The following is an 18,055-nucleotide window of genomic DNA, read 5'->3' on the forward strand; positions in this document are numbered from 1 at the left end:
TTTAAGTACATTCAGTGTGTGTTTCATCCATAGTGCACTGATATTCCACCTGAATGAAATGTGAAATGTTGAGTTACAAGTTACTGCAGTACAGCAGTAAAACAACTCTTCAATAAAGCTCTTGCTTCATATTCTTTATGTATTTTTAATTTATGATCATACAAAATGATCATAAGAGGAGCATCTTGCATCATTCATTGTGTGCTCTGTGGCAAATGAACAAATACTGTAAATCCCTCCTGGTCTGTGCACAGTTTTCACACACAGTTCTGTTTACGTCTCTGACCCAGCAAGCAGTGCCAGCTGATATGACACGTCCTCATGACGTGTTCCCTTCCTGTCGACCGAGGTGTTGGCTTCACCTTGAAATGAAGGACAGTGATCCACGGTGGCTTATTTATCTCACACAGAAAAAAAGCACCAATTTTCCGGCTACTACATATTCCTGCACGTGATATTCACATTTTGTCTGCTTGTTTTTAAATAAATCATATGAGTTTAGAGCATCGTCGTGTTCACAGCTCTCAGGCCAGCTCCCGGCCCGGCTTTATGAAACACCCTCCAGGTGAAGCAGGTGGTGGGCAGTCTGTCTCTTAGTGAAGTATGGTGCCCTCTAGTGGTTTAACCGACACTATTCTGTGTTTACTTCAAACTGAGGAGGGAATTTGACCAAAATGAAAAATTAATATAATAATATCCCAAGACTATGACCCCATTTACTATCATCACTTCAAGCTTGAACATACTGTACTTACAGTATAATGTAGAGACTGGATATTGCCTTGATTGCATTATTTTCCTCACAGAAGTTGTGGGTAAGGCGCGGTATTTGGCTCAACTGCATTTCTTGTGGGCACTTAATTGATGGCGTCATCTCAACTAGCAATCATTTTATTATAGGAATGAAAGAGGTTTGTCTGCAGGGTGTCAGTGTATTACCCAGGTCTTAGAACCAGTGTGAACTGTACGAGGCTTTAGGATGAGAAAGGGAACTTTGGAATAACCTCCCTGTGAACATCAGACAGTCTGAATCTGTGAAGGCCTTTAAATCCAAACTCAAAACCCATCAAGCTTTGTCATATGGATTGTCTATGTTGTATTTTCATGATGTTGTTACTCTGTACACACAACATCTATTGCACGTCTGTCCATCCAGGAAGGGGGATCCCTCCTCTGTTGCTCTTCCTGAGGTTTCTAAAAATTTTTTTTTGGTTAAGTTTTTCCTTATCCGATGAGAGGGTCGTACTGTACAGATTGTAAAGCCCCCCGAGGCAAATTTGTGATTTGTGATATTGGGCTATTCAAATAAAATGTCCTTGACTTGACTCAACCACTGTGAGTGTTCCACCAGTTAAGTGTTGTGCTTTCATAACATTGAGGGACTCGAAGGAGACGGATTTTAAAAAGAATGGCCAAATCTGAAGCAGCTGGGACCGAGATATTCTGACTTCAGTTCTCAAGTGAAATAGTTAAGGTATAGAATATTAACACAACATATCAGCAGGGCAGCTTCAGATAACAGCAAAGTTCAACCTAAAGTAGTACATCTCAAAAAAGGTTTAGATGATTTCATTTTCCAAAACAACACCGTAAAGAACTGATTTTCTAGTGCAATAGTCAAAAAGCAGACCTGGGTGAAGTCAGCTTGAAGTTGGATATGTTGGAGAAGTTGGCTCGCTCACCTCACAGCCCTCCCATGTAACCCAGACTGATTTAGGGACCATCAATAAATTACTGTTTGATTGACACAAAACCAATGTTTATCAACACCTTCACGATTCCCATATTAGTGAAAATTATAATTAAAATTATACTAAATTGAGCTCATTTTGCACACTTATTTTGATTGCTAACATTTAATTTATTTATTTTATATAAATGTTACATAAAAAAGAATGGATTTTTTTTTCAATAGCTTCCATGTCATGTGACCCAGTGACTCAAAATCAATATCAGAAATTAGGCCAGAATACCCCTTTTATATTGGATTTTAGAGCTTCTTCTATTTTATATAAATATTTTGATGGAACATTTTTATTTTTTTTCAATAGCTATTCCTAGACCTAGAAGAAGCACTAAACTCCAATATAACGAGATTACTACCAGTATCATATTATTAGTACATTACTTATGAGAAAAAACAATGCTATAATAATATATTTTAATGTAATAATGATAATAGTGTTATTATTATATTCTATTATTTAATTATATCTACTAAAACACTATTGAGTTGTAGTTTGTCACTCTGAACATTGGAGAGCAGTATTAGTCCACTCCGTCAGTACAGGTGAAGCACAACTACTGTGGAGAGCTGCGTAGAAGGATTCAATCATGTGAAGGAATTCTAAAGTTTCCCTTTTATTGAACATAACTCAGCACGAACTAGATACACTGCCAGGAAACTATCAATCTCCACCAGGTCTCAGTCACTGTGACCACCTTGTAAATTAACATGAACATGAATCAGGGACCGTCTACAAAGTGCAACGCCGAAAAGAGATGCTATAAATATATTCATATATTTTTCCCAATACAAAATCACCAAAATAATGCAAAAACATATTTTTCCAAACTAAGTGTTGTAGTATAATCAGGATGAGATCATTGATGTGTGAAGTAATGTTGATGGTACTACACTGTATAATACTGACGTTTTTGAATAACTTTTATAGCATCTCTTTCTGGCGTTGCACTTTGTAGATGGCTGCACATAGAGACCAATGTAATGTGTCCAGCTCGGAGGACGGCTCCTTGTAATATAATGAGGTTGTAGCTCGTTGTCTACCTCACTACGGTTAGAAAGAGCCGTAGTTTGTGTTTTAACAATGTTTCGTTTATGAGTTATTTATCCAGAAAGTTAGAATCTGTCAATATCTTTTAACACTTTACCCAAGTTAATTTTTCTGCAGACATGTCTTCTTCCCTGAGACACACTCTTTTATTGTTTCGAAAAAACCCCAAAAAATAAACCGTCCTCATATGCGGCACCGTCCTCATACGCGTCACCGTCTTCATACCATGGATGTATACCTCATACGCGCTCTAATGCAACTTCTTGTCGCAGAATATGAAAAAAACAGGCGTTTTTTTGTTTTTGTCTTCTAGTGATTTTATTTTTTGTTTTTAGAAATAGAAAATGAAAATCAACCCGTTTTTTAAGTTTAGTTCATCCCTTTTTGACCCTAATAAAGAAAAACGCCTTGTATTTCAATTTAAGTTTTTGTATTTTAAAATGAAAATCAAACAACCACTAATTTTTTGTATTTTAATATCCTTTTGTGAAAGGAAAATAGAATGACCAAAAGATACACTGACCACATCTGCACCTCCTAAGGGCTCTGTTTTCAGGCTTTAAAAACTCTAGCTTGTAACGGGAGACTTTGACCAATCACAGGTCATTTCAGAGAGAGAGCGTTCCTATTGGCTGTGCTCTGGCTGGTGGGCGGTGTTTGGTATTTCCTCAACTGTTTTCAACATGGCTGCAGCGTCACAAACTTTCTCATTTTACAGCTAAACCGTACACTACAAGATGATTCTGAGAACATCTGAGGAGAGAAATAGGTATTACAGTAACAGAATATTGATTCATATTTGATCAGCGCATTCAATAGTACGTACATTGTAAGGACAGCTGTAGTACGTACTAAAAGTAAAAAGAAAAAGTATGTGATTTGGAATTTAGCCTTTGTGTGTTTCTCATATGTCTACCCCAAGGTTAAAGGGGCTGTAGGTATCTGCTTGTTAACAGTGAAACCTGTGGCCATTAAGTCGACGACAGTCAGCGTCCTGTTGCTCGCGCTTGCACTACATACAGTAGACGTGAGCGAGCATCAGTCAGAACAGTGAGACGATACACACAAGACTGAATGTGATTGACAGGCATCATGTTGATTAACATTAGCAACATTAGCAGCTAAAAGCACAATATCACTCTATATTTCAGCTGCTTGGCAGTAATGTTAGCTGATCAGACGAAGGTCTCTCCATGAATCGAAGGCCCAGCCGATGTTCATACTGGTTTCCCCCCTGATGTTGGTCTTATTCCTGTTCATTTCCCTGGAAAAACTGGCCTGTTCATACATTGGTAATTAAAACGATTAAAACATGTTTATATGTATAAAAACTTCAAACAGTCCCTTTAAAAGGGACTGTTTGTAACTTCTTACAAGTATAAATCATTGCTGGTCGGTGTCCCATGCGCGCTCGCGTGTGGCTACGCTGTTCAGACTCAGACTCCAACACAAACTACAGTGAAGCACCAAAACCTCTTGGTTGTATCTAGTGAAGCCCATCTTGCAAAACAGTGTTGGCCGCGGTCGGAGGACGCGGGGAAGACCGTAGCTTTGGTCTCCAGGACCAGAGTCTCTGCTGTACTCTGCTCCTCTGCTCCTCTGCCTGCTTGCCTTCACTCACACACCGCGCTCGTTCTCACTCAGCTCGCTCCATCTCTACACGTGCATGCGCGTTCACTACACACTGCAGAAGAGTTAGTTTAGCTCTGAGAATATCTAGTGAATGTTTGTGCAGAAATAACTGCTGCAGCTCCTCCAGACCAACAGAGGTTTCCCGTGTCTTGTGAAGTGACGGGGCTCTGCAGAGAGAAACGTTATCGTCTCCGACCAAAACTCCGCTGTCTCCCCTGTTCCCTCCGGCCGCGGTCGGGAGGCTGAGGCGGGAAAAGCCAACACTAGGATCAGCATTGATTCATGGAGAGGCCTTCGTCTGGTCAGCTAACATTACTGCCAAGCAGCTGAAATATAGAGTGATATTGTGCTTTTAGCTGACGTGTGTCTCCTCACTGTTTTGAGTGATGCTCCTTCATGTCTATGTAGAGCGAGCACAATCGCGAGCAACAGGAGGCTGACTTTCGTTGACTTAACGGCCACAGGTGTCGCTGTTAACAAGACATTTCTGATTCTTACATAAAGTCCCTTTAAGTGTATATTATAAATGGGCCATTCTGCTGAATCGGTGCCTTTTCTGCACTAAAACTATCTGTATAATACATTATATTATCAAGCAAAGAGTCCTGCACTTTGTCCTAATTGTAGTAATTTGAAGGTACATCGTGTAAAATCTTATAATAAAAACTACCTTGAACACTTAGACCCTCTGTGGCACTACACCTCACCATGAAACACCATGAAACACAATGAAACACAATTTCACCACCTCTAACAGTCACATGATCAACAGGAAGTCGCGTCATTAGAGTCTCGTGAAGGCAGCTCTTATCAACAAGTTGTCAACATCTCTGGTAGAAGAGCAGCGGGTCTGCAGAGCTGCTGGCCTCACTCACTCTGCTACAGAGGATTAACCGGGTCTTAACCGGGTCTAACGTTAGGTGAGGTCGGGCTGGCTGCAGTCACGTGACAATCAAAGGCAGCAGACACATTCCTCTCATTGCTCTCTATAGTCTACAGTCTACAGGAGGTCAGCTGGAGACACGTCCAGCTGTTAGCTCAGTTAGCTCAGTTAGCTCCGGTTAGCTCCAGCGGTTAGCTCCTCAGCTAGCTCCAGCATGGCAATGGAAGCCTGGTACATGGACGGGTCTGAGGAGGACCAGAGGACGCCTCACAGACTGAACCCGGACCAGCCCGTGTCTCTTGACCAGCTGAGACAGCTCGGGGTGTTTCACTGGAAGGTAAAGTCACTAACAGCTGTCAGAGGAAGTTAACCAGCAAATCGGTCAAAACTGAAACAGGAATTAAACTTCCAGTCTAGAATATATAGAGTATATAGACATAGAATTGAATTGTATAGATCGGCCCCATTGTCACCGATACCCGACTATTAGAGTCTGTATCGGCCCGATATCTGATCCAGTATCAGTATCGGTGCATCCCTAATAAACACTTATTCTCCACTAGAGGTGTAAGAAAATATAGGAACAATTGAATATCGCAATATTGTGTTTTGTGATACTGTATTGATTCTCAAAAACACTGTATTGATTTGTAATTAATAGTTTACATGCAAAGATGAACTCAGTCAATACTTTCTGTCATCGGCAGAGAGATGCTCCTCTCAGTGTGTGTGTCCTCTCAGAGTAGAGCTATGATGTTGGATGTTACAGGGACTGGGATCAATGCAAATGCAGATCCTACTGTTCTGATGGCAGAAAATCAGTAAACGTACTCAGATTTTATGCATGTGGTGGTGTGTTCTTTATACTATGACAGTTTCCCTAAAATTAGGGTAAAGATCGCAATATATCTCCTTGCTTACAGTATCGCAATATATCTCAATATATTGAATGGTAACCCCTGTATCATGATACGTATTATGATACGTATCGTATCACCAGATTCTTGCCGACACACAGCCCTGGTCTCCACAGTTTGTTACTGATCACAGTTGCTGCCTTGTTGTTGCAGCTGAATGCTGATATCTATGAAAGCGACCCGGAGCTGGAGCAGATCCGTAAAGACCAAGGCTACTCCTACATGGACATCATCTCTATTCACAAGGACACACTACCTAACTATGAGGAAAAGGTAACCAAAGCACCATACATTTTAAATCAGACCATATCTTCTAACAATAATCTGTTTTATTCAGAGAAACACTGATAGAAAAACCTGAACTAGAGTGAAGTGGAATGTCCTCACTGCATTAGAGGATTTTCTGACCTGTGGGAAGTTAGTATTAAATGACCTGCGTTCTTAGCTAGGAGTAAAGTTGTATAGTTCCATGAAGAAACCACCATTATTCCTGCCTCTTTGTCTTTTTGCGTCTGTACTCTCAGCTGAAGATGTTCTTTGAGGAGCACCTGCACTTGGATGATGAGATCCGCTACATCCTGGACGGCCAGGCCTACTTTGACGTCAGGGACAAGGAAGAGCGATGGATCCGAATCGCCATGAGAAAGGGGGACATGATCACGTTGCCGGCCGGCATCTACCACCGCTTCACCCTGGACGAGACCGTACGTAGCACACGTGAATGTGACTGTCATCGATATGAAGCCACATGGAAGTACAGTGGTTAACTGCTTTCTGGCTAACTGGGGAGGTGTAGATATTCAACACTGACAGTGTTAACAACACACGCCAGTACACTGGATTAGATGAGATGACATTTAATAGAGATGGTCCGATACCATTTTTTCCTTCCCGATACCGAGTATCAATCTGAAACCAGCGTGATAAAAACATCTATAGTTATTATAACTATTTAACAGCTGTTTACTACTTTTTTTTCTGGGTTAATGAATTATAATATACCAGATTCTGGAAAGTATCGGACGCATTTCTGATACTGGTATCGGTTTCAGCACAACTCTAAAATTGTAATGATGCACGAGGAGAAAGTGGGCTGTTAATGCAAAAAACCCTATGTTTGAATTAGGGATATACGGATACCGATACCGGATATCGGTGACAATGGAGCCGATCTATTAAGTTCAATTCTATGTTGTACACATTATATACTGGAATTTGAATTCCTGTTTAAGTTCTGACCAATTTGTTGCTGTATTAAAAAGGTTTACATCTGAATTATTATTCCAGTTAATTTTGAAGATTTTTTTGCCAAGTTGTTTGTGTATGATTTATTATTTATTATAAACAACAATTCAGTAAATGTATATCTATATATTTATTTGTTACATTTAGTTTTACAAATTTAGAAAGCGATGTTTAAGTCAAGCCTGCTGTTGCCTTACACATAAAAGAGTGATCCCAGCATACAGCTTATTAATGAAACATTGGTATCGGTATCGGGACTGAAAGAGTCGGATCGGTGAATCCCTCATTTGAATAAGACTAGATGGAATATTGAGAGCACGACCCGCCTGGTGTTTCCATACAGCAGAGTACAAACAAAACAGGTGCAGATGTGCGTTGTCAAATGGTATTTATATTACCAAACATGTGAGATGTAATTATCATTCATTTGATCATTATTAAAAGAATGCACAGAATACATGCTTAATGCATTCCTATTTAAAAAGTTGCAGCCGTGAGATGTGTTACTACTGTCAGCATGGTCATTACTGTTGCCACTGGCATGTGAAGCTTGTTTGAGTTTGTACTTCCAATAAGTTGACCTAAACTGTTGTTCCTCTTCAGGGCTGTTGGTCTAAAAGCCTGAAGTCCTTTTCTCACTCAAAGTGCTTAACAGCAGCTAATCCGTTAGCTTCCGGCCAGCTAAATGAACTGGTTTCTGTGAGGAAAGCTAGTTGTTTTATTGCTGTGTGGGACCAAATGATGAACTCTTTTTAACATGGGGAAGGCAGAGTTGACATAACTTTATCCAGCCACATTCAGTCTGATCTGAATTAGGGCTGTCAGTTGACTCAAATATTTAATCGAGATTAATCGCAAATGAATCGCACATTTTTTATCTGTTCAAAATGTACCTTAAAGGGAGATTTGTGATGTATTTAATACTCTCATCAACATGGGAGTGGACAAATATGCTGCTTTATGCAAATGTATGTATATATTTATTATTGGAAATAAATGAACAACACAAAACAATGACGGATATTGATCCAGAAACCCTCACAGGTACTGCATTTAGCATAAAACAATATGCTCCAATTGTAACATGGCAAACTGCAGCCCAACAGGCAACAACAGCTGTCAGTGTGTCAGTGTGCTGACTTGACTATGACTTGCCCCAAACTGCATGTGATTATCATAAAGTGGGCATGTCTGTAAAGGGGAGACTCTTGGGTACCCATAGAACCCATTTACATTCACTGATCTGGAGGTCAGAGGTCAAGGGACCCCTTTGAAAATGGCCATGACAGTTTTTCCTCGACAACATTTTGTTTAAGCTTCAAAAGTTTGGAGCGTTATTTAGCCTCTCTTCCGACAAGCCAGTATGTAGAGATTGGTACCGATGGATTCATCAGGTTTTCTAGTTTCATATGATGCCAGTAGCTTCACTCTAGCTTCGCAATCGCAAGTTGTGTTAAAGAATGTATTGCTGTTAAAATTAATTTGTTGAATTGAACATGTTATCGTCTTAACTTTGACAGCCCTGATCTGAACACTTGTGTTTGTCTTTACAGAACTACACTAAAGCCATGAGGCTGTTTGTGGGGGAGCCGGTGTGGAAAGCTTACAACCGGCCAGCTGATGACTTTGGCATCCGCCAAAAGTACGTGGCTTCTCTGCAGGGATCCTGAGAGAGAGAGAGAGAGAGAGAGAGAGAGAGAGGCGATTCCATACGACTGCCGCTAACACTAGAATCAGGGCTTCCAACGGGATTCTGTTAGGCAATAAAGTAGGTTTACAGTAGTAGAGATGTTCCCATACCATTCTTTCCGTCCTGATACCGATTCCGATACCTGAACTTGCGGTATCGTCTAATACTGGGTACCGTTTTGATACCAGCGTGTTAAGAAATATATAATTAATATTATTTAACAGCTGTTTACTGCTGACCATATGTGATATGATTACCCTCTCTGTTGTATCATGTTCTTTCGTGTGATGCTTCTGGGTAAATAAATGATGGTATCAGATCGGTGCATAGCCTGGAGTACTCGCCGATACCCGATCCCGAATTTTGGGCAGTATCGGACGCATTTCTGATACTGGTATCGGAACAACTCTAACAGTTAGAATGTTGAGAAACATCCAGTATAATGTGGATGATCTCCTGTAGCAGGGCAGTCATAATATGCACTAAGAAGCTTTTTAGTGGTGAAGATAATGATGTAGCCTACACTCAGAGGTGGGATCTCAGTACGTATATTTACTCAACGTACAAGTCTTTCCAGTTTATCCTGATTTTCTACAGTTACCAGTTAGATTCTGCAGACAAACCATATGATCAGATAACAAATCATGTGCACACATAAACTACTTAACATATAAAGTCCATTAGCATCAACCAGCTACATTAACATGTTGCTTAATGCATCAGGAATGATAATGCAATAATATAATAAATGTGTAACATTTGAAGGGGCCTTTCTGCATGAGTACTTGATATCTAATCATAATTCACATTTCACTCAAAGTTTGAATGCAGGACTTTGACTTGTAATGGAGCATCACTTACTTGAATACTTGTTTCACCACAGGACAATCTGCAGTGCCTTGTTCTCTTGTTGTATTTGGTGTTAGGTGCCATCGCAACCTGACAGTTTGTTGAAATGTATGACTAATAAGCAGTATTTTTTTCTAATTTCATATTCAAATCTCTCTGAATCAGAAGTTGGAGATGTCACTTGATGTATCCGTCTGTCCTAATGGGGCACAGACACATTCATAGACATTTTGTGTTGTATGGAACATAAAGCTGCTGCTATTTTCAATCTTTGCTATGTTTTGTTTTTTATCATCTTTCCATTAAACTAGGGATAAACCGATACCGGGCCAATACTAACTCTAACAGCTAGATCAGATATCGGTGATAATGGGGCCAATCTATTAAATTTTATTCTATATATACTACAGTATGCTGTATATGTTATATAGTGGAATTTTTTTGTTTAAGTTCTGACCAATTTGTTGCTAAAGGTTCACACTTGAATAAGAATTCCTGTTCATTTTGAAGACTTTTTTTTACCCAGTTGCTGGTGTATGATTCATTATTTTAATAATAAATAACAGTTCACTAAATTTGTTTATTTGTTACATTTTGTTTTACAAAGTTAAGAAAGCAATGTTTAAGTCCAGCCTGATGTTGTCTTACACATAACAGAATGATCCAGTCACTTCCACCCAGTGAGGCATACAGCTGATTAATTAAACACCGGTATCGGAGCGGTACTCGGTATCGGAGCAATACTCGGTATCGGAGCAGTACTCGGTATCGGAGCGGTACTCGGTATCGGAGCGGAGCGGTACTCAGTATCGGAGCGGTACTCTGTATCGGAGCGGTAATCGGTATCGGAGCGGTACTCGGTATCGGAGCGGTACTTGGTATCGGAATGGTACTCGGTATTGGAGCGGAGCGGTACTCGGTATCGGAGCGGTACTCGGTATCGGAGCGGTACTCGGTATCGGAGTGGAGCGGTACTTGGTACTCTGTATCGGAGCGGTACTCGGTATCGGAGCGGAGCGGTACTTGGTATCGGAGCGGTACTCGGTATCGGAGCGGTACTCGGTATCGGAGTGGAGCGGTACTTGGTACTCTGTATCGGAGCGGTACTCGGTATCGGAGCGGAGCGGTACTTGGTATCGGAGCGGTACTCGGTATCGGAGCGGAGCGGTACTTGGTACTCGGTATCGGAGCGGTACTCGGTATCGGCCGATACCCAAAGCCCAGCTATCGCTATTGCTATGGAGACTGAAAAAGTCGTATCCCTACATCAAACCAAACATGTTGATTTAAAATAACACTTTTATTTAGGATAAAACAAAATTTAATATACATAAATATGATCAACACAATATGTAAACAGTGATAATTAAAGATCCACCAGGACAAATCAATAAAAGATTTAACAAGACAATCATTTTTGATATAATCACCAACAGAAAAAATCTGATATGTACAATTTTGGATTGCTAATATTTTACAGTTTTGTTTAGTGAAAATGATGCGATGCAATCTGAAGGGCTTATCTAGTTTCACTGCACGAGTTAACAAAGCTGACAGGTAAGATGGAGTGGTCTTTGACTGTTCATCCAGTATTACGGATGTCTGCTGTGGACCTTGGTGGTAGTTTATTAGTCTTTAAGCATACTGAAGCTCAGGATAATGCCCGTATCATGACTCACATTATGAGCCTGAAACTCCCTTAAAACTACTACCAGTCTGTAGTGCAATGTACATCTCTGTTCTGAGGTCTCCTCCAATCACAATGCTTCATTTGAGGATTCCGCTGTGGTGGTTTGACTAGAATTTATTTGATACAAATTTAGAGGAATAGTTTGACTTTTTGGGAAATACTTTTATTTGCCTTATTACTGAGATTTAGATCGATACCACTCTCCGATGTCTGTGCGCTAAATAGGAAACTAGTGCTAGCAGCTGGTTAGCTTAAAGGGATAGTCTAGGTGTTTCTCAGTAGGGTTGTATGAGGTTCTTCTCCATAGTCAGTGTATTACCTACAGTACATGACGGTCGGCACGCCCCCAGTTGGGAGAAACAGACTGGAGTACCAGACAGGAGTCTGGCACTGGAGCAAAGCAACGTACTGCTGTGGACGGGAGCAGCAGCTAAACAGACTATAGACACCTAAAAAAATCCAGTTTAAGTGTACGCTATATTTAGAATATTTTCACTGCTTTACCTTGCTGTCAGACAGCTATACATACTATACAGTCTATGTTTCCAACGGGGAACTAAAGCCATATCCATCTATGCTCTCGCTGAAGCAACCAGACTCTATTGAAAAAACCCTGTAATTTGACCTCCCAGAGCACGGGGGTTGCTGGCCTACCGCTGCCTCCATCGGTTCCTTAGTTTGTGTTATTGTGTGATTTTGGTGAATCCAAACTAACCAAAGTAACAGTACAGGTTTTTTTCAATGGAGTCTGGTGGCTTTGGCGAGAGCATAGATGGATATGTTGGATCAGTTCTCCGTTGGAAAGGGCTGTCTGACGGCAAGATAAAGCAGTGAAAATATTCTAAATATACACAAATCTGGGGAAATACCGGAAGTAAACATGTTGTCATTACTGCGGTGACATCTCCCTACAATACGCACACATTTGAAAGCAACCTATCCTAAGGGTACAATTTTCTACTTTTAGCGTTACTTTTTATGTAACGTCGAGTTTGGGAAAAACCTGAACAGTTCTCAGCTGCCTAATGTTAGCCTGAAAACTAAGTTAACACTGCGTAGCTAACGTTAGCGGGCTAAAGGCACTGTCTAGAGGCTGCGGTGGTTCCATAGAATAAATTAACTCAATCAACTAACTGTGGCGTTATTGTGAAATATAACGTTAGTTGCTCTAACTAGGGAATCTAATGACCACAAGGTAAACATCATTTGGTAGGCAGCACAAACAGAACACGAACAAAGTGTCTGCTTACCGTGTTAACTGACTCTCAGCCGAATGCGTCTTGGTTGCTCGACAGCTGTTGAAAACACCAACAGAATATGTTGCTGTCCTCATAAAAGCCTTCAATTTGACTCACAACATACTTATCTGTATTTATTATCTACGTCAAACATTTACTTAAGTTACTATGAGCAACCACGGACACATTTGGCTGAAAGTCACTTGTTAATACGGTTAGCAGACAGTAGAGTCACTACGACTTGCCACCGCAGTAATGGCGACGCCGCTAGATCGCGAAATACACAAAGCGGTCGCCGGATTCGTCTATAGTTTACACTAAAAATTATGATTTTTTTTGTGTGTCTAAAATGTGTTTAGCTGCTGCCCCCGTCCACAGCAGTACATTGCTTTGCTCCAGTGCTGGTACTCCTGTCTGTTTCTCCAAACTGGGGGCGTGCCGACCTTCATCTACTGTAGGTAATACACTGACTATAGATAAGTACCTCATACAACCCCACTTCAAAAAACACCTGAACTATCCCTTTAAGTTAGCACAAAGACTGAAAGCAGGGGGAAATGGCTAGCCTGTAAAAATGACAATTAGTGGTTTTACAGGGGGTTATGAGCTGGACTGTTTCTTCTTCGGGACAGTCTTGAGGGACCATTACAAGGTGAGCTTTTCTGTTTTTACAGCAAGTAGTTAATCAGTGAAGAAGCAAATAATATTGCCGTCCCTGAAAAATGAATAAAACGCCCTACAGCGAGGTAAAAAGCCGGTAAACAACCTCCTTATCACTGCGATTCAAATGGAATGAATGCAACATTTGAAAAATGTGAAAAAGAAGAGAGGAGGAGCAAACTAAAGCCTCCCTACAAAATCTACCGCATATCCTTTATGAATACTCCTGCAGACGGAACTTCCAGTTGATCGGATTTTGAAGACTTTTCTGTATTACAATTGCATTATCACAGAACTTTCCCTCAAGCTTAATATTTACGGTACGGACACGCTATCAATCATCTCATCGAACTCACGGCAAGAAAGCAAATAATCTACATTTCCCAAAATGTCAAACTAAACTATTTCATCTGTAAAATAAAATCTTCTGCACACAGGAGTTTTTTTTGTAGGGGTATTTTCCTCCAGAATGTTAATCCACCAGCTGTTGTGAGCTGCTGGCCACGGTTTCTGATCCTGTAAGTAAATGCGTGACTCATTACTGGATCAGCCTTCGGAAGGATAGGAGTGTCTGCCGTGCCCACTGAAAGATGTGTACCTGTACCTGGGCTTCCGACATCCAATAAAAACAATTCTGAAAGATTTTGTATCAACTTGCTTCTGGGTAACCAAACCAAGCACTAAAACCACTCTCTCATAGGAGCTACAGCTTTCTACTCCTCTACAGATTATATTCCCTGTCACACTGGATGCAGCATTGTGTGTGTCCTCTCCCACTTCATGTCCTTGCCTGTTAGACCAGTTTGAGACACTGCGTGTTGAAGCTGTCCCCCTCCCGGCAGGCCACGGCCTCCAGCAGAGCCTGCTTCTTCTGGGTGCTGCGAGACGACTCCAGCTCGTACATAGTGGTCAGGTTGAAGAGGACGCTCTCGTGGAGGTAGAGTGCGGGGTCCTGCTGCACCAGGCCCTCCAGCTGGCCTAGGGACTCCTTCAGGCGGCCTAGATAGAGCAAGCACACCGCTGCGTTGTTGTTGGCCTGGGAACATACGGGGTGGGGGGATGGGTGAGGACAGAAGAGTCTGAATGTGAATTTATCATCAACTCCACCCTTCTACTTGTACAAGGCTGCTGTTGAGCTTTTGAGGTTTCATTTGAATTACAGTTGAGTTCCACAAATCAAATGATACTGAGCGAAATGTACTGGGATCAGTAGAGTTCCAAACCTTGGCCAACCATTTCACTGACCACATCAAGCAGCCCCCACTATGACCGCAGACATTGCGCAGAAGAGCTTACCTTGTACAACAGCTGGATACTTGCGATGACACAAGATCACATGAGAATCACGGGATCACATATCACACGAAACTCCATCTCATCAGTCTTTAAGTAACGTGTTTGTGTCCGGCAAGCCAGAGCACGGATCGATCAGCATCCTGTGAGGAGCTACTGCCAGCTACGGGCGTGGCTTAGGTGTGTGTGAGGCGAGAGGTGATTGTTTGTTCTAAACAACAATGGCGGCTCATGAGGAGGTTAGCGTAGCTGCAGTAACTTGGGTTCTATCAGAACTGGAGAGTATTTCTTCATTGAAAGAAGAGCAAAGGCTCACTGAAGGCTTTTCTTGATGGAAAAGTTGTTTTTGCTCTTCTTCCGACTGGCTTCGGCAAGAGTTTGATTGACAGATGGTTCATCCAATCACCTGTCAAGTATTTTTTGAAAGTACCTACACTTTTCCAAACAGTTTCCAATGACGGCTTGTCAGATGGTTCAACAATCTGGCGGCTGTTCATGGCACACATGTAAAGAGGCGGATGGAGCGGCTTTCACAAACGCAGACTGCCGCTTGCAACGGCATTTATAAACCCCAACTGCCGATATGAAACTATATTAGAACATCAAACGGGAGGGAAAAGGAGTTTTGTTTACTTTAGTGATGTTTTTTGCTGTGAAACACCGTCGCTGTGCAGCAATCCAGCCCCAAACCAAAACAGACGGCTCATTTCTTCTTCTTTGGCAGTTTTGCTAGCGCTTTTCCTGGTTCGTTGTGCTGGTTATGTGTTACAGCGCCAACACAACGGCATTGTACAGGAAAAACCCTGCACCCATTTTACGTTGACTCAACGTGAAATGGGTGTGCTTCAATAAATTCCAACCGGGGATCACAGCTATTCCCTTTAGTTCTGTTTTATAGTTTTGTTACAGCGTGCTCAAAAACAAAACATTTAAAAGCAAGATAATGCATTTCTTTTGTTCAATAAAAGTAATGTTAATGCATTTTTAAGCCCTGTCAAACTTGTTTTTTAAGACATTTTAAGGCCTTAAATTCAGGTTATTGGATTTTAGACTTTTTAAGACTCTTTAAGACCCCGCGGGAACCCTGGTACAGTACTTAGCTCCACCCCCTTGTGTCGTGGTTGCAAAAAAACAACAGTCCACAAGCCAATGGCTGACGTCACGGTGACTACGTCCACTTCTACAGTATGTACAGTCTATGGTATTAACCCTGTCTCCTTAATTAATTAATTAATTAATCAATTAATCTTAGAGTGGATCATCAATAATCCAACACTATGACAGATCCACTAATATTTTTGTTGAGACGACACAATGCATGACATTAGCCTTACTATAAATTGTGTTTCTTACATTACTTTGACTTAATGTGGTGCATTTAAGCTGTTGTAAAGTAAAAGATGTGGTGTGGTAACACTTACAACGGGGTTCTTTGGGTCGATTTTCAAGACCTCAGCGAAGGATCCGTGTGCTTCACCGTAGTTGTTCTGGCTGAGGTGCACAAAGGCCCTTAAAAAACGCGCGCACACACACACACACACACACACAGTCATTACTTCTACAAACGGTACTGATAGTAGTATTACATGAAAGGGAAATTATGGTTATCATGTTCATCTTGTGTTCCAGTCATAATGGAGGCTGTGGAAGATACGACGTATGTCGACAAGCGAACATACGCCTATATGTGATAGTTGCACATGTCATTTCATAACCACGGGCATTGATCTGCTGCCATAACAGCCTCTACTCTTCTGGTTTCAGGTTCTCCACCAGACTTTGGAACCTGGCTGCAGGCAGGGGCCTAGACAGTCCCAGACCAAAGTATACAATGTGAATGGAATACCAGTGATAATGGGACAATGGGACATACAAAGTCAAATCCCCATTGAAATAAAAGACATGTTATTTCTGTAATATTCAAGTCAAGTCGAGTTTTATTTGGAAATCTCTTCAAAGGCAGAATGAGTAGGGTTTGTTTGTGGAGGTCCAAAGTTGGCCCCTCCTCCCCCAGCTCAACACCATAAGCACATGGCCCCCTGTTGCGGTTGGTTTCGCCTCACTATATTTTTGGCACTGTGTCCGCCATTTTTGTAGTTTCCTTCTGGATATGTGCTTAGGATGTAGCACCTGGTCGCTTCGTTTTTGTAGAGGTCGACAGCGAGAAACGTCTCGTCGCAGACACATTATATCTACAGTAGCATGATAAATATCTGGACCTGTCAGAGACTCCGGCCACGAGCTACAGCCAATGAGAGTGCCAGACATGGGTTGAAGGGGAACCTGGGGGAGGAGGGGTCGCCTCTAACAATAGGAACACACTGTATGTATTAGGGATGCTCATTTTGAAACATTTTCTTAACCGATAACCGACCCTCGTTAACCGATTATTGACCGTTAACCGTCAAGATTTGTGCCTTGCACCAGCTGCAGTGTACGAGCACAACAGACAACTGAGAACAAAGTTCACCCGTCCGGGAGCGTTAACTTAGCAGCCACAATGCTGCGTGTAGTGTCGCGGACATGCAGCCACTTTCGCAGTAAAAGTCTCCTACACACATTTAGTTTAGTTTAGCAGGTTGTCAGCTGTGTGTCTGTCTGGCGTAACGGCATGCTGTCTGCCTGGATTAACGATAGCGATTGCCCGATAAACGGTGTGTGTATTTGTGCTACGTTAGCAGCTCTAGCATTGCCGGAGGCTTCTTGCTCGCCGCCGCTACCACACACATACAGTCTGTCAGCGCGACGTAACTTTAACGAGTGTGTGTGTGTTGGTGGTGAGTGTGAGGTTGTTGGTGGCGTTCTAGCTGTGAACGTAGGTGTAGGTGTAAACTACAACTCCTCCGCTCTGCTCAAGCGAGCCAGAGACTGGAGCCGACTTCCTGTATCCTGCAGCTCCAGCTCTGCCTCTTAAGGTGGGCTGTTAAGGTGGACCAGCTTTTCTCCTTAAAGTGACGAGCCGCTCAGCTTTTTAATTAATTATAAATATTTCTTTTAACCGTTTTAACCGGTTAAAATGCTTAATGCCGATTAACGGTTAAATATGAACATCCCTAGTATGTATTCAGTCCCAGGTGACTCTGAACTATTGTGGGTTGCACACACTCAATCTTGTGATCTCTTTTCAAAATACAGAGAGTTTCAATTGCAACCTAAAATCACA

The 18,055-nt window shown here is 41.6% G+C and overlaps 2 protein-coding genes across 4 annotated transcripts in view; one reads left to right on the forward strand and one right to left on the reverse strand.

The window, feature by feature from the left end:
* The first annotated feature begins 5,212 nt into the window (after window positions 1–5,212).
* On the forward strand, window positions 5,213–17,084 carry adi1 (acireductone dioxygenase 1). Of its 2 annotated transcripts, XM_074659983.1 has the most exons (5): window positions 5,213–5,647; window positions 6,381–6,500; window positions 6,752–6,931; window positions 9,026–9,114; window positions 16,657–17,084. In XM_074659983.1, exons 1-5 carry the CDS (start codon window positions 5,525–5,527, stop codon window positions 16,727–16,729), a joined length of 585 nt encoding a protein of 194 aa, XP_074516084.1. In that variant the 5' UTR covers window positions 5,213–5,524; the 3' UTR covers window positions 16,730–17,084. The 2 variants fall into 2 exon arrangements, with proteins under 2 accessions (XP_074516084.1, XP_074516085.1); XM_074659984.1 differs by lacking the exon at window positions 16,657–17,084 and having other exon boundaries at window positions 5,214–5,647; window positions 9,026–9,167.
* Window positions 11,293–18,055, reverse strand: part of trappc12 (trafficking protein particle complex subunit 12) — a 47,274-nt gene continuing 40,511 nt past the window's right edge. For both annotated transcript variants that reach the window (XM_074659960.1, XM_074659961.1), the window contains exons 11-12: window positions 16,314–16,401; window positions 11,293–14,635 (exon numbers count right to left, since the gene is read on the reverse strand). In XM_074659960.1, coding sequence (XP_074516061.1) covers window positions 14,393–14,635; window positions 16,314–16,401 — 331 coding nt within the window. In that variant the 3' untranslated portion in view covers window positions 11,293–14,392. The remainder of the gene's footprint in view (window positions 14,636–16,313; window positions 16,402–18,055) is intronic.

The sequence above is a fragment of the Sebastes fasciatus genome, chromosome 15, assembly GCF_043250625.1.
Source record: "Sebastes fasciatus isolate fSebFas1 chromosome 15, fSebFas1.pri, whole genome shotgun sequence".
NCBI classification, from domain to species: domain Eukaryota; kingdom Metazoa; phylum Chordata; class Actinopteri; order Perciformes; family Sebastidae; genus Sebastes; species Sebastes fasciatus.